Source organism: Pseudophryne corroboree, chromosome 3, assembly GCF_028390025.1.
Source record: "Pseudophryne corroboree isolate aPseCor3 chromosome 3, aPseCor3.hap2, whole genome shotgun sequence".
Classification (NCBI taxonomy): Eukaryota; Metazoa; Chordata; class Amphibia; order Anura; family Myobatrachidae; genus Pseudophryne; species Pseudophryne corroboree.
The window spans coordinates 519,696,926-519,711,080 of record NC_086446.1 but is presented as its reverse complement, the minus strand read 5'-3'; the positions used below and the strand labels follow the sequence as shown (position 1 = coordinate 519,711,080).

General features: G+C 44.2%; 1 protein-coding gene across 1 annotated transcript in view; it reads left to right on the top strand.

The window, feature by feature from the left end:
* Nucleotides 1–10,416, top strand: part of AATK (apoptosis associated tyrosine kinase) — a 299,299-nt gene extending 288,883 nt beyond the window's left edge. Inside the window, 3 exon segments of the mRNA XM_063961095.1 lie at nucleotides 1,035–1,274; nucleotides 3,132–3,166; nucleotides 8,925–10,416. Of these exon segments, the coding sequence (XP_063817165.1) occupies nucleotides 1,035–1,274; nucleotides 3,132–3,166; nucleotides 8,925–9,053 (404 nt within the window). The 3' untranslated portion in view covers nucleotides 9,054–10,416.
* Nucleotides 10,417–14,155: the final 3,739 nt, after the last annotated feature.

Sequence of the window (14,155 nt, the reverse complement as noted above, 5' to 3'; positions counted from 1 at the left end):
AGGCAGCCACATGGTCTTCCATTAACACATTCATTAGACATTATGCATTGGATACTTTTGCCTCTCATGACGCTGAATTCGGGCGTAAGTTTCTCCTGTCTAATCGGGAGCGTCCCCACCACTAAATTGCTTTGGGAAATACCATTGTTATCCTGTGGACCCTGCCGGAGAAATATGCGTTATGGTAAGAACTTACTGTGGATAACGGTATTTCTCCTAAGTCCACAGGTTTCACAGGGATCCCACCCTGACGCACCTGATTTGAGGATCCTTCTACTCACTAACCTCTTCCTTCTTGCATGGAAGGGTGTGCATGTGTGTTCTCGCCTGATTAGGGCTCTACATGATGCTCCTGCCTTGTGCTATGGAATACAACTGATTTGCCTGAGCCAGGGGGCGGGATATATGGACGGGCCCGTTGCATGCTGGAAGGCCAGAAAGCTTTGATCGTTTGGTGCCAATTCGCTGTCGCTCCATCATATCCCATTGTTATCCTGTGGACTTAGGAGAAATACCGTTATCCACAGTTGATTCGTAGGCGTTTGTTTATATGTCTAGTGCAGTAACTAGCTACTGCCTGCAAGATGCACAATAAGGTATTCAAGGAATTATTCCTTTCCAGTTGTCTCTTCTCATCCTAACCTCCTAAACAGATCATATCATTAGAATTGACCCTTTTTAGCATGTTTCTGGCCATGACATGTGCCTGTTCTTTGGCTGCAGTTTATTGGAGATTAGAATATAGTGACAGCATCTTGTAGTCTCTAACATGTTGCCTGCTCTGTGCTGTCTATATTATAACCTAATACAGAATGTTCTCCTCCAAATAGTGGCATTGTTGGGATGGGCAGAGGGATTCATGAATGTCTGAGATGGGTAGATGATGCTATTCTTTGTCATGTCACAATTTATACTGCAGCATATATTCCTAGTATGGGCATACACTGATGTGCTCACAACAACATGTTTTCTGTCCTCTGAATATATAACAGAACACCAAACAGGCTCCCTCATTATGGTTTCTTACTTGACAGGTGGTGGTGAATTTCAGTGGGATGAGGCCTTGCCTGCTAAATCTGTGAAACCCTCCTTTATAACCTCACTCACTCCAGCCATACTGAATCCTGAAGCTAACAGTGCTCCTAAGCCTGTGCCACTGCCCGCCAAGAAGCCGGAGCTTCCTGTCCAGCTGTCTAGATTCAGCGTGTCACCAACTGCTGTGTCCCGATTCTCTATAACACATGTGGCAGATAATGCCATGGTATCACTGGAAGGTGAGTGAAAACAATAATAATAATAACCTTATTATTCTTTATTTGTATGGCGCCAGAGAGAGAGTCTGGAGCGCCTTACAAAGTACAGAAAAAGTATGAACAAAACCATAAAACAATGACTTACGGTACATTGCATTGCATGGACATAATTTATAAATAATGCTGCATCAGCAGTCCTATTACTGAAATCAGCAGCAGGGCGGCAGATCCCAAGGGTTAGGTGCCTTTGTAGGTAGTGGGGAGAAAATGATGGTATAAGTGAGAGAAGGAAGAGGGCCCTGCTCATGAGACCTTACATTCTAAAGGGGAGGGGCAGACAGCCGAGTGACACAGAGGGTAGAGAGAGCGATCAACGAGCTTGAAGCAGTTAGTTAGGGTGAGAGCTGGAGTCATTTGTCTGAGGTTTACAGCTCCTTTCACTGGCATGTGAGTGCCTATTGTATTAACTTTACAGCAGTGTGTATGTATCTAACTAAAGTTGAAGGGGCTGTAATGGAGCAGTAACTAATCTCAACTTTGAAGAGTATGACAGGCCTCAATATGGCACTTGATGCATTTTTTCTGCCTTTTGTTACTTAACCAGCTCAAGGAAACCTTTAGATACTCATGCTACATTGAGATTTTCCAAGCTGTGGGGCATATTCAATTAGCCGTGCGATTTTCACTGTAAAAATTATAGTGTACATTGCAACTGTTTCTTTTTCTTTTTTTCTTAATAAAAAATGATTAAAAACAAAGAATTTAATTTAATTACAACTGATTTTATAAAAATAGCAATAGTTTTTTATTTAATTTAAATAGTTTAAATAAATTTGGGTGCATAACTCACCAAAGCAAAATTACCGAAAGTTTATATTTGGGTAATTTGAGGCCATTCTTTTATGAGTAATAATAACATGTAATTATTGGACTAATTAAGCTAACTGGAAACTTCCAGTTACTTAATTAATCATTAGGGGGGTTCTGAGGAAAATCCCAACATTTTCAACCTAAAAAGGCAAATTAATTCCTGTTGAAGTTTATATCCCTTTTCTATTGCTGCTAAAAACCCTGGGTGCTGCCATGATAACCCGGGAGTGGCTTGGTTGGAAAGGGTTAACCCGGGTCCAGTGACCCAGGATTCCAACCTGGTTAGCTTGCAAGGTTGGTCCCGAGAAGGAGCCAGATCGTGGTGCTGTGTAAATGGGTAAGCCGGGTCGCTCCCGTTTACAGCATAAGGAGAGCTGGCGCTGGAAGATTATCTCTTCTCCAAGTGCTGGGGCCTCACCTGTGTGCGTTGACATCACCACCCCTGCAATAAGCCGGGTCCTGCTGCCAGTCTGAAAGGGGTCTCAGCTGAGACGCACCCAAGTTGGATCCTGGCTGCGACCTGGCATTTTAGGCTAATGCCCCCTACACATTTGCCGAGTCGCCCGACGGCTGATACGGACGACTTGGCGGCATTTGGGGGAGTGACGTTTCTTCACTCCCTGTCGTCACCCGGCCCCATAGCCCTGCATGCTAATATGGACGATATTGTACATATTGGCTTGCAGGTATAAATGAGTCTGCATCAACGATGAACGACAGCGAGGCCGCGCATCATTGATCAATGGTGCCTACACACTGAAAGATATGAACAATTTCTCATTCATTACTGAACGAGATTGTTCATATCGGCCACACACATCGGCAAGTGTGTAGGGCCCTTAAGAAGGGTATGTGGCTGCTGAATTTCTCCCCAGCAATTCAGTAGGAAAAACCTTGTGGCTGCAGGTAAAAACCCAACACGGTTTTTCAAAATTACGCCTGCAATTGAATATGCCCCTATAAATGTTTAAAATTAAATCTTAATGATGAAATTGTTTTTTTTTTAAGTGGACCTGGCATTAGGAAAATGGGGAGATTCAAAGGTAAGGTGCCCCCCCCCCCCCCCCCCCCCCAATATTTGCAGTACATGAGGTGGCAGGCTTTATTAACAAGAGTAACCCAAAAGTGGATAGCTCAGCTGTTCCCAAACTCTGTCCTCAAGGCACCCTAACAATCCAAGTTTTAAAGATATCCATGCTTGAGCACAGGTGACTTACTTAGTACCTCAGTTTGATTATGACAACTGTGCACAAACATGGATATACTTATAACATGGACTGCTAAGGTGCCTTGAGGACTGAGTTTTGGAGACCCTGGGATAGCCTCTTGAATGTCTTGATTGCTTTTAATGTAAAGTAAGGCCCAGCCAATAGTGTTGCATCACAATTTTAAGGCATGCAGTGGATACAGTTCACCATTTGTAAAATTCACTGCAGCAAATCTCTAAGCATAGGATTTCCCTATATTTTCCTCATGACAATCCAGGTTTTAAGGATTTCCATGCTTGTACATACAGTAGATAGTATTACTAATTTTTTTATGTAAGTTTGTACTTTGTTTGTAAATAGGTTGCTGTGTGCTGCTTGTAGCAGTGCACAGTGTAAGTGCGCCGGCAACGAAAACGGTGGCTACCTTTAAGGGAGAGCTCGTGATGCGGGCAGAAACAAAGTGCTTTCCCCCTCGCTGGCGTGGGAGTAGCACTTGTTGCAAGGAGAGTGCAGTCACAGAGCAGGGGGGCCAGAGCCTGTTACTCCTGGCTCCCTCTGCAGAACTACTGTGGCCAGTCTCTGTTACTGCATGATTCCTCAGTTATTCCGCTCTGGCCTAAGCAGAAGGGTGGCCAGTACATGTTAGGTTGGACAGCGCCATGATTGTGACATATTTCAATCATCAAGGAAGCAAAGAGTAGCCGAGACAGCCCAAATCCTTTCCTGGGCAGAGACCTTTGTTATGGCATTATCAGTGTTGTTCATGGCAGGAGTAGAAAATTAGAAAACAGACATTCTCAGGAGAAGAGCGTTCCTCCCGTGGGAGTGGTCTCTCAATCCAGAGGTCTTCCAATAGTTAGTTCGAAAGTGGGGCCTCCCGCAGGTGAATCTGAGGGCCTCTGCACATAACTACAGAGTTCCATAATTTTGTGTGAGATCCAGGGACCCCTTGGCTTTTGCAGTGGATGCCATGACTGTTCCATGGCCATTTGTACACGAGGATCTTCCTTGGTTGTCTTTATCAGCCTGGCTTTTTCAACCAAGCTTTAACAAGCTAAAAGTTTTTCTCTTTCGATCGTGCGTACTATGGGGGTTATTCAGGTCACATAACCCCATCCTCAGCGGCAGTGCGCACATACAGGTCCCGGAATGCATTTGGGTCGCAGCGGGTGTGAACACCTCTGCCTGTTTGACAGACAGAGCCATTCGCGGGGCGGGCGGGAAGGTGGCAACGGAGCATTGCGGGTGCGGCGCAGGAAAACAGGGCTGCGTGATGTCACATGCAGCCGCTCCAACGGGACATATGGCGGCTGACTACGTGCATAAGCAGCCTAGCTGCAGGGGTCGTCCACAATTGCTGCAACCACAATGTAAATTGCTGTTGCAGCAGGTGGCCACCATTCAGCATACTGGGCAGCCTTGCCCTGCGATGGAGGGCCCCCAGCATGCAAAAGAACGGACTGCAAATTCAGCTTTTTAGCAGAATTTGCAATCCATACTAAACCCCTTCTGTGCTATAATCCTGGAAACCGGTTTCGTCACGCACTTTCCACAGAGTATGGAACTCAACATCTTGTGGTGTGACCAGTGAAGGGTTCATACTTCCGAGTTTCGCCTCTCTCATTTCTTCCGTCCTTCAGGAGGGTTTGGAGGCCGGTTTAAAGCTTCCTACTTTGAAAGTACACATTTTGGCCCTGTCAATTTATTTCCAGCTGTGTTTAGCCCTTCTACCAGAGGTCTAAACCTTTTTACAGAGTGGTGGTGCGTTCAACCACAGCTTTGTCCACCGATAACACAGAGGGATTTTAGCAGATCGTATCGGGTCTCTACAGGCTCCATTTGAGTCTTTACATCCAGTTAATCTTCAGTTCGTTACTTAAAAGCTGCTCTTCCTTATGACTATTGCTTCAGCCCGGCGTGTTTCCGAGTTAGGGGTTTTTGTTTTGTAAGCCACCTATCTTCATCTGCCATGACGATAGAGCGGATCTCTGTACAGATCCTTCGTTCCAGCCAAAAGTTTTTCCGCCATTCCATTTAAACCAGGAAATTTCTTTCCGGTATTTCCTCCTTCAGTGACTTCCCAGGAACGGAATGATCTGGATCTGCTGGACGTAATCCGAGCTCTGCAGATTTATTTGGACAGGACTACCTCTGTCCACCGCACAGATTCTCTACTTAGGCATGTTGTGAATAGGATTATTGGTCACTTACTGTTGAATCCTTTTATTTTAAGCAGGCTGTGGGACACTGCGTTCCCTCCCTCACGCTCAGTCGTGCAAGGTTTGGCTCTTAATCTTTACCTGCTGGTTTGTTTATTATTGTAACTGTTTCACAGGGTTACTGCTACTCCTTTCCGAACTAAAGAAGTACTAGAATCATGTGATTGCAGTGGGGAGGAGCTTAGAATTTAAAGCTACAGTTTACATTAAGTGTTATCTCCAGACCAAACCTGTAATCTCCATGGGTCTAGTATACCAGTCTGTTTTAAGAGAAAAAGATTCAACTGTTCTGTTCTGCTCCGTATACAGGGCGTCATTCTGAGTTGATCGCAGCAGGAATTTTGTTAGCAATTGGGCAAAACCATGTGCACTGCAGGGGGGGCAGATATAACATGTGCAGAGAGAGATAGATTTGGGTGGGTTATTTTGTTTCTGTGCAGGGTAAATACTGGCTACTTTATTTTTACACTGCAATTTAGATTGCAGATTGAACACACCACACCCAAATCTAACTCTCTCTGCACATGTTATATCTGCCTCCCCTGCAGTGCACATGGTCTTGCCCAATTGCTAACAAAATTCCTGCTGCGATCAACTCAGAATTACCCCCATAGACTCATCCGCACAAAATATACAAGTGTCCTATATCAGATTAATCAGCGCAGTCTCCTTGTACATCCAAGTCCCATTGCATTGCATGCATTTTTGGCAAAAAAGATGCCTGACTTTAGCAGTGTTGCATGGGACATGGTGGCTCACTAATGCCAGGCATCTCATGGTGTATTGAGGCTAGATGTATGTGGACACATCTGTGCTAATTAAGTCATCTGTGATTAAGCATGGTTATCCTAAAACCTTGGACTGTTAGGGTGCTTTGAGGACTGTGTTTGGGAACCACTGTGTTAGCCAGTTCCTCTATTTCTAAAACTAAAGAAGCACTTGTTCCCGTGTGTCTGGGTGCATGGAGAGACAATAAAATAACAATTCTTAGTGACGTTTCCTGTCTGAGCTAAATTCAGTTACTTGCTTTATATGAGGAAGTGAGTGGAAACAAAGTAGGTGCGGCAGGTGGTTTTAGATTTTGCACAAACATCTCCACCATTGCTTCACAGCAAGTATGTATTATTTATGGAAAACTGGCATCAAGACAGAGGGAGTTGCTAATAAACATATATTCACACACCAAGGTTTAGCCTATGTACTAGATATTTTTAATCTATTGTAATGTGTGTGTGACCAAGCTAACATTTAGTTTTTGATTGGTCTGGTTGGAGATAAATCCGATTTTGATTGGTCTGGTGTATAATTTGATGATTCAGCCAGGCAACCAAATGACACTTAATGGCTAGATAGCACAAGGGTTAGCAGTAGGACTGAATGACTGGATCTGCTTGTGTGTTGGCCCATGGACCTTATTTTTTTACATTTAAATAGACTTACATTGTATTCCATTAGTTATATTAGTTAGATACAGTCTGCTTGAGAGATCATCTGACAATGCCTCTTTAATAACAATGCTTAGGACACCATTAGACTTGCTAGCTGTATAAACATTGTTGCATTTGCAGTTATAATATCCACAGAAATAGCAGCGACTCTTGATGCCAAAGGTTTGGTGCAGTTGTTAGCAGTGGGTAGGAGATAATGTTATAAGTGAGTGAAGGAAGAGGGCCCTGCTTGCAATCTGCAAGGTTTGTGTTGGGGGGCCGGGAAGGAATAGACGGGGGTGACACAGAGGGAGAGGACTGTTAATGAGGAGACGGTATGTTGTGAAAATCTGATCCCCCTATAGCAATATCTGTAACCATGTGAATTGTCATTCTAGTTCACAGTTTGTTGATTATGTTATAGACAACGAGAAGAGATTGTGAGCCTAATTCAGCCTGTGTTGTAGTTGTGTGGAAAATAGCACAGCTACTAGCATGATGGCGGACGGCCAGCACAGGACAAGTCCCCCCCCCGCAAGCCGGGCCCTTCCTCCCGCTAACATGTGAACACTAGCATGTTAAGGGTGGCCCTCTGCCTGCGCAGCCTAGCTGCGAAGGCAGACAGCTATCTGCCATGTTTAGGCTCGCATCGGCTGCGTGTTACGTCACACAGCTGCCACGGCCTGCCCCATAAACGGTCCGGACCGCGCCGCCCCAAAAATGTTGCGTTGATGCCCCGCAATCACAGGTAGAGGCGTACACATAATTGAGATGCAGTAGCATCTCTGTGTGCACATGCGGCTTCTGCGCACACGCACACTCCAGAAAGGCTTCAGCATGCGAATGCATCGTAGCTGCATTCCATGCTGAACTAGGACCTGTGTCCATTGCATTGAATTGTTGCGTTCTGTAGATTTAAACACATTCTTAGGAAGTGAAGTGTTTTTCTATCTTACATCACTGAGCATAGTAAAAGCCTGACTTTCAGTGGTTGCCTTACATGTAACATCAATTGTATGTACATATTTGTGAGTTAATTTACAGGTCATCACCAGAGAGGTCGTACCAGTCCTGTGACATCCCATTGAACTACTTATGCTGCATCAATACTCTGTAGCCTCTCTTACAAGCCCTCCACTGGCTCCCCTTCCCCTTCACAATCCATTTCAAACTTCTCACACTCACTTACAAAGCCCTCAGTCACTCCTCTCCCAGTTACATCTCTGACCTTATCTCCCTTTACACTTCCGCCCATCCTCTTTGCTCTGCTAATGCACGCCACCTCTCCTGCCTACTGATTACCTCTTCCTACTACTACCTCCAAGATTTTGCATGTGCTGCTCCCTTTCTCTGGAATACTCTACCTCTCTACAAAACTTCAAACGGGCTCTCAAGACACACTTCTTCACCAAACCCAGCCATCTTTCATCCTAAGCCCACTCTGGCCCACGCTCACTTTCTACCCCATCTTGGTCACCCCTGTCTGTGTGCCCCTCCCCTTTAGAATGTAAGCTTTCACGAACAGGACCCTCTTCCCTCATGTGTTTTTACATCTCTTACTTAACCTATCTTTATTTTCAATACTCCCTTTGACGGCACCAAATCCCTCTGTTTTCTGCCACCCTGATATTTTTTTCAGTGTTGTGTGCTGACGCAGCTATGTTTATATACCCTGCACTTGTCCTATATTGTATTGAACTGTAAGTCACTGTTTTCTTGTTTTTGCTTGTTTGTGCTCTGTAATTGGGTGCTGCGGATCCCTTGTGGCACCATATAAACAAAGCATAATAATAAGCTTATAACAAACCGCAAAAGTCAGTGGGCGGAAAAAGTATTCTATTGCACTTTAGTATTCTTAACAAAACTGTAATGTCAGGGCAAGTTTGTCAGCCTTGTTCATGAGACAGTCTGGTAACTGACCTTTGCATTCTGTTTTCTCCCATGTAGAGAAAGTGCAGGCTGGGGAGCAGGTTTGAAGGACAACTGCATAGCTCCTGGATTCCCTTTTTACTTGGGCTCACATTTGAGCTCCTGATGCTCAGGACTGGAAAACACTGCAGAGCTGGAGGTTTTTAGAGAGATGTTTTACTGTGGTTCACTGCTGCTGGAAAGGGACCTGTCCCTGATACAACCACAGATGCAGTCAGGTGTGTGTGTGTGTGCTTGTGACTAGTGTTCTTACATGGGGACACTTTTGTTGCTTGCACTTAAAGTTTGGACTTGCACCAATGTGTGTAGGATTGTGTGCGCGAACGCCTATGTATGTTTATTTTATCATGGACTATTGAATGTGGATGTGTGTGCACAATTTTAAATAATTGGTATATACATGCTCAGTGTATATAGCTATATATGTTTGTCTATTTATGTTCATGTCATGGAAGTATTTAAAGTGTGTTTGTCGCCTATGCACAGTAGAGGGAGCAATTTATGATATTTGAACCAATATTTAATGTAATTATTGGTAAAACCCATAAATGACTGCACCCACTGTAGCTAGGTGCTGGGTGCACATTAACTACAGGTTAGATCAGCTCCCAGGGATTAACTAACCAATACTGGCTAAACTTAGTTCTTACACTGAAGACGCATTATTCTTGTTACGATGTGTGCGCACAAGCGTCACCATGGTCTGGTAGAGTTTGGCTGCACTCCCAATATGACTTTGCTACTGATCTACTGGTTCAGACTTCATACCATCCTCTCTGCATTTCAAATGTATGTTATCAGGCTGGAACTTATACCATCTAAATGGATCCTGAATACAGGCAGCTACTTCTTCCCTCAGAGAGTGCAGATCTGCCACAATGACTGAAATCATGCTGAAGAAATATTCTTAGTTCTGTACATTGTACTTGTTCCATTTTGCCTTCTGCCCCTTGCCCTGGATGATTGATGAAGTATTGAGAGGACCAGATAGTAGGACTGGTGAGCTCCGCAGATGTTGCATGTCCGCTCAACTGAAGGATTACGCAACATCCACACTCTGGAATCTTCCTACAGTGTAAAGTGCTGGATTACCTCGATGTCCTATCCAGATTCCAAGGGACCGTCAGACACAAACTGATCGACTCTGCAGCAGAAATATGATCAGATCATTTATTCTCTCCTGGTACAGTTGAGAACATTACACCCCCTTCCTATAGTCCTATAGTACATACTGATATTGCAAAGTGCGTCTATTCATAAGTTATATAGGTGGATGAAAATATTTATATTTTGTAACAGATTATAAATGAAAAATGTATCTTTGCAAGTCCTACTGTTTATGGGTAACCAGAGCGGAAGCTTGAATCCGTGTGTATGTACATATCTATATACTGTATATTGTAAGCGGGTTAATGGGCCACTGTACAAATTATTTCATTTTTTTACAATGACCGTCATGTAATCAACACAGGTTGTTTTGTGTGCGTATAAAAAAAACAAATCACCACCACCACGCAGTATCTTTACTTGGCTATACCTTGTATGCAGCACTTTAAACAGACTTTAGAATACAGTAATACTGGTTTAGTAAAATGCTCCTGTTGCTGAAACACAGTGGAGGCACACATTTTGCTAACGCAACCAATATTCATGGATCTGCAGTTTATCCATTCCTCAGCGTTACCGACAACTTAGCAGCACTAAGGGACATTGGCATATCTATAATGTGTTCTGGGATGTGAAATGCACACGGGCACCTGGGTCCAGGGGGCACACCCTGCACCCATGTAATTATACTTACTCTACCCCTTCGGAGTCCTACAGCAGCCATCAGTGCTGCATAAAAATCACCAGGAAAATGGCATGACAGCCATTTTTCTGGTGATTTGTGCATGTGCAATAATGGTGTAGCCGGAAAGCACCTTGTTCCCTGTGTATTCACAGTAGACTCTAGCACAAAGCCAGCTGCTGCCAGAGAGGAGGGGCCCGCATGGAGCATGCACAGGGCCCTCTCCTCTCTAAATCCTACCCTGTGAAGGCAAGTTACCCATTTTTAATGAATTATTGGGTTGTCATATTATGAATTACCGGTTCAGTCCACAAAATGGCTGCTTCCACTGTTTATAGGCAATGGCTGAACTTTAAAGGGACTTCGTCACCTTAAATAAGTTTTGTTTTTTTTGCATTGTTACTTGCTTCCCTTTATTATGAAGCTCTCTGGGAGACCTGCATGTCTTTATTGGCTTTCAATGTATCCTAACAAGAAGCCTATTCCAGACCAGCTGCCCCACAATGCCGCTTTAAGAATTATCTGCTTGACTTCATTCCTAAAAGATTACATGATGGCATGCACTGTGTTTCACACACAGTCTGTCAGGTGCAGGGGAAGAGTCTGTGTAACACCAACACAGCCATTATACCAATGTGTGTGTGCTGCCTAAACATCGCTGATATCTGAGGTACTGTGCCCATGTAAATGATACGAATAATTAGTTATGGGGGAGCCAGAGAGTATCCAAGGAGCCAGGCCATACCATAAGCGGACATTCTCAAAGTAACCAGGCAAATGCCCTTACAAGTGGCAATATCTTACTGTATCAGTGTTATTCGTGAATTTTGATATGGTGACATAATGTAATGAAGTATCATACATATATAATTACAGTAGTTTATGCATAATTAACATATTTTGAGTGTTGGCTGCAAGATATGGTACTTTGCTTAGACTGACTAAAATGCAGTAACTTGCCCACAAGAGGTGGGTCCAAAATTGGGCTACAACAAAGCTTTTACATGATGTTATATAAACCATTCATAGATCTATGCATAGATAATTAAGGTATGGCTTTTTGGCATTTACATTCCCTTCATTCTGATAAGCAAAGTACACATTAAACCAGGTGTTTGTTTTTTTAAAAGAATTGTTATAGTTCTCATTTGAAGTTTTGTTCCAGTATTTGACGCTGCTTGAGATATTGCAAAGCTTTTCATACATTTCTGCCGCTCTTTTTGTATATACATAGGGTAACACTACACAGATAAATTGGGCATACATATTTAACTTTGTGGTTTGCTTTATCTGTTCAAGTACCCTCTATTGTCGGCCTGATAGCTATGCAGGTAGTGGTGATAGAGAACACGTGGATCATGTAATAGGCTGCATTATCCTGAACTGATAAAGCCTCATTTAGAATTGGGAGCAAAGTAAAATGTTCGTTAAAATAAAGAAAAAAGTTTGTTGCTTTAAAACGGAGTGCAGCTCTATCTCAAAGCCCACTTGCAGGGCCACAAAGTGTAGAAAATAGGGTAAATATAGATACAGCGCAAACCCCTATGGAGTAAATGTCCGTGATCTAAGATGCTGTCTGTAATGGCCTATTTACAATGGCCCAGTTGTAGTCAGAAAGTCCATATGAAAATGTCTTTTATCACCAACTTTAGCCGGAAATTATTCTATATCCTTCAACACAACCGACTGTAACACACTTTCCTCCCTCTGTTTCACTCTGGGACTGGGTATCTGTGATTTGGTAGTATTCATGCACTGCACAAACTCTATTATTGGTTGCACTTGTTTGGTGCCCACTGGGTCTTCCTCCGATTTGTACACCTCTATCCTTTAGGTACAAAACTGTTAATTTTTTGTTTTCATCTCTGTTACATCTGTGAAGTAACTACTATAGCAGAACACTGTCCCATCAAAAGAGTTTTCCAAGGTTACATATAGTGCCGGATCCAAAACACAGACTCTGGAAACTAGATGGAAAGGTCCTAAGAATCCAAGCTGCATAATCTGCACCGGCCCCAATAATAGAGTTTGTGCAGTGCAGGATCCTGCTGTGCTGACCGATCAGCAATGATCGGCAGTACAGCAACAATGGGGGCTGGGTGCTGGGAGGCAGAGGGACCTTTTCCGGTCCCTCTGTGAGCAGCAGCGGTGGGAAGTTTCCCTTCCCTGCTGCTGCTAACACAGTTTATCTGACTGCTCGCATCCTGTGCGAACAGGTCAGATAAAGCACTTGCAGGCATGATCACATCTGATGCGACCATGCCAGGAAAGCCACAGGTGGAGCGAATTGTTTCACTTGTGAGGACACCTGGAAAATAAGACCTGTTGGTGGTCCTTCAGGACCGAGTTTGGGAACCAGTGACCTAGATAAAACATGCTACAATGCAACGGGTGCAAATATGTTTTTTTTTTTATTGCATGCAGCTAAATTGTACCTTTGGCAGTTGTGCTAGGCCAGACCTGGGTAAAGTACGGCCCGCGGGCCACATACGGCCCTTTGGCAATCCCTGTCCGGCCCACGTATTTATTCCAGTCACACGGCTAACCCCCCCCCCCCCCTTAATCTCACACACACGGCACCCGCGGCTCTCCACCCACAGACTCCCTGCACCACACACTGTGCTGTATCGCTAGGTCACAAAGACCCTGCGATGCAGCATAACAATTGAGGCCCAGTGACTGCCCGCGAGTTGCAAGCTACAGAGCCGCAGTGCATGGGCAGTCACTGCCGGCGGTGCCCGCCCCCTGGTTCCCTAGCAACCAGCGCCTGATGACGTGTATCCCGCGGGAGACGGCTTTGCCCTGTCACTTCCTGCTTGAACTTCGTGGTGCTTTAGAGATCCTGTCAGACCGGCATCCAGGGTGAGTCTTGCAGCAATGGGACAGCAACCCGTCATACAGTGCACATTATAAGCCAATAGCAGAAAAAAATGACATTAAAAAGTAGGTTTGTGCTTTTAGTATATATTGAGCATAATTAAGTTCAAGTTATCATTGGTTCGGCCCTCCAACACAGTTCATATTTTTCATGTGGCCCCCTATAGAAATGAATTGCCCACCCCTGTGCTAGGCTGTGTTTTCCTCCTTATGCTATTGATACATATTGCATTTCACCTCTGCCACACATCGTATCATGGTTTTGCCAAGTTGCAAAATTGCACTTTTTAGCTGAATTTACTCCCAATTGTGAATGCGGCTTTTCATGTGATGCCTACTGCACCAGAATACTCCTCTGCAATTATCCCAGCAGTTCTTCTGCTTGATTGGTCTCTGATATACAATATCCTTTATAAACTGAGCTAGTATGTTTTATTGCTGCTGTTCTCAGGGCTCACTAATACCCCTTTTACACTCGCAGGAAAATCCCGGGATATTGCACGTGAACGCGCATCATCCCGGGATTCTTCTCAGTGTAAATGGGTACATGGACAATTTCCCGGGACGAGCATCCCGGGATTTC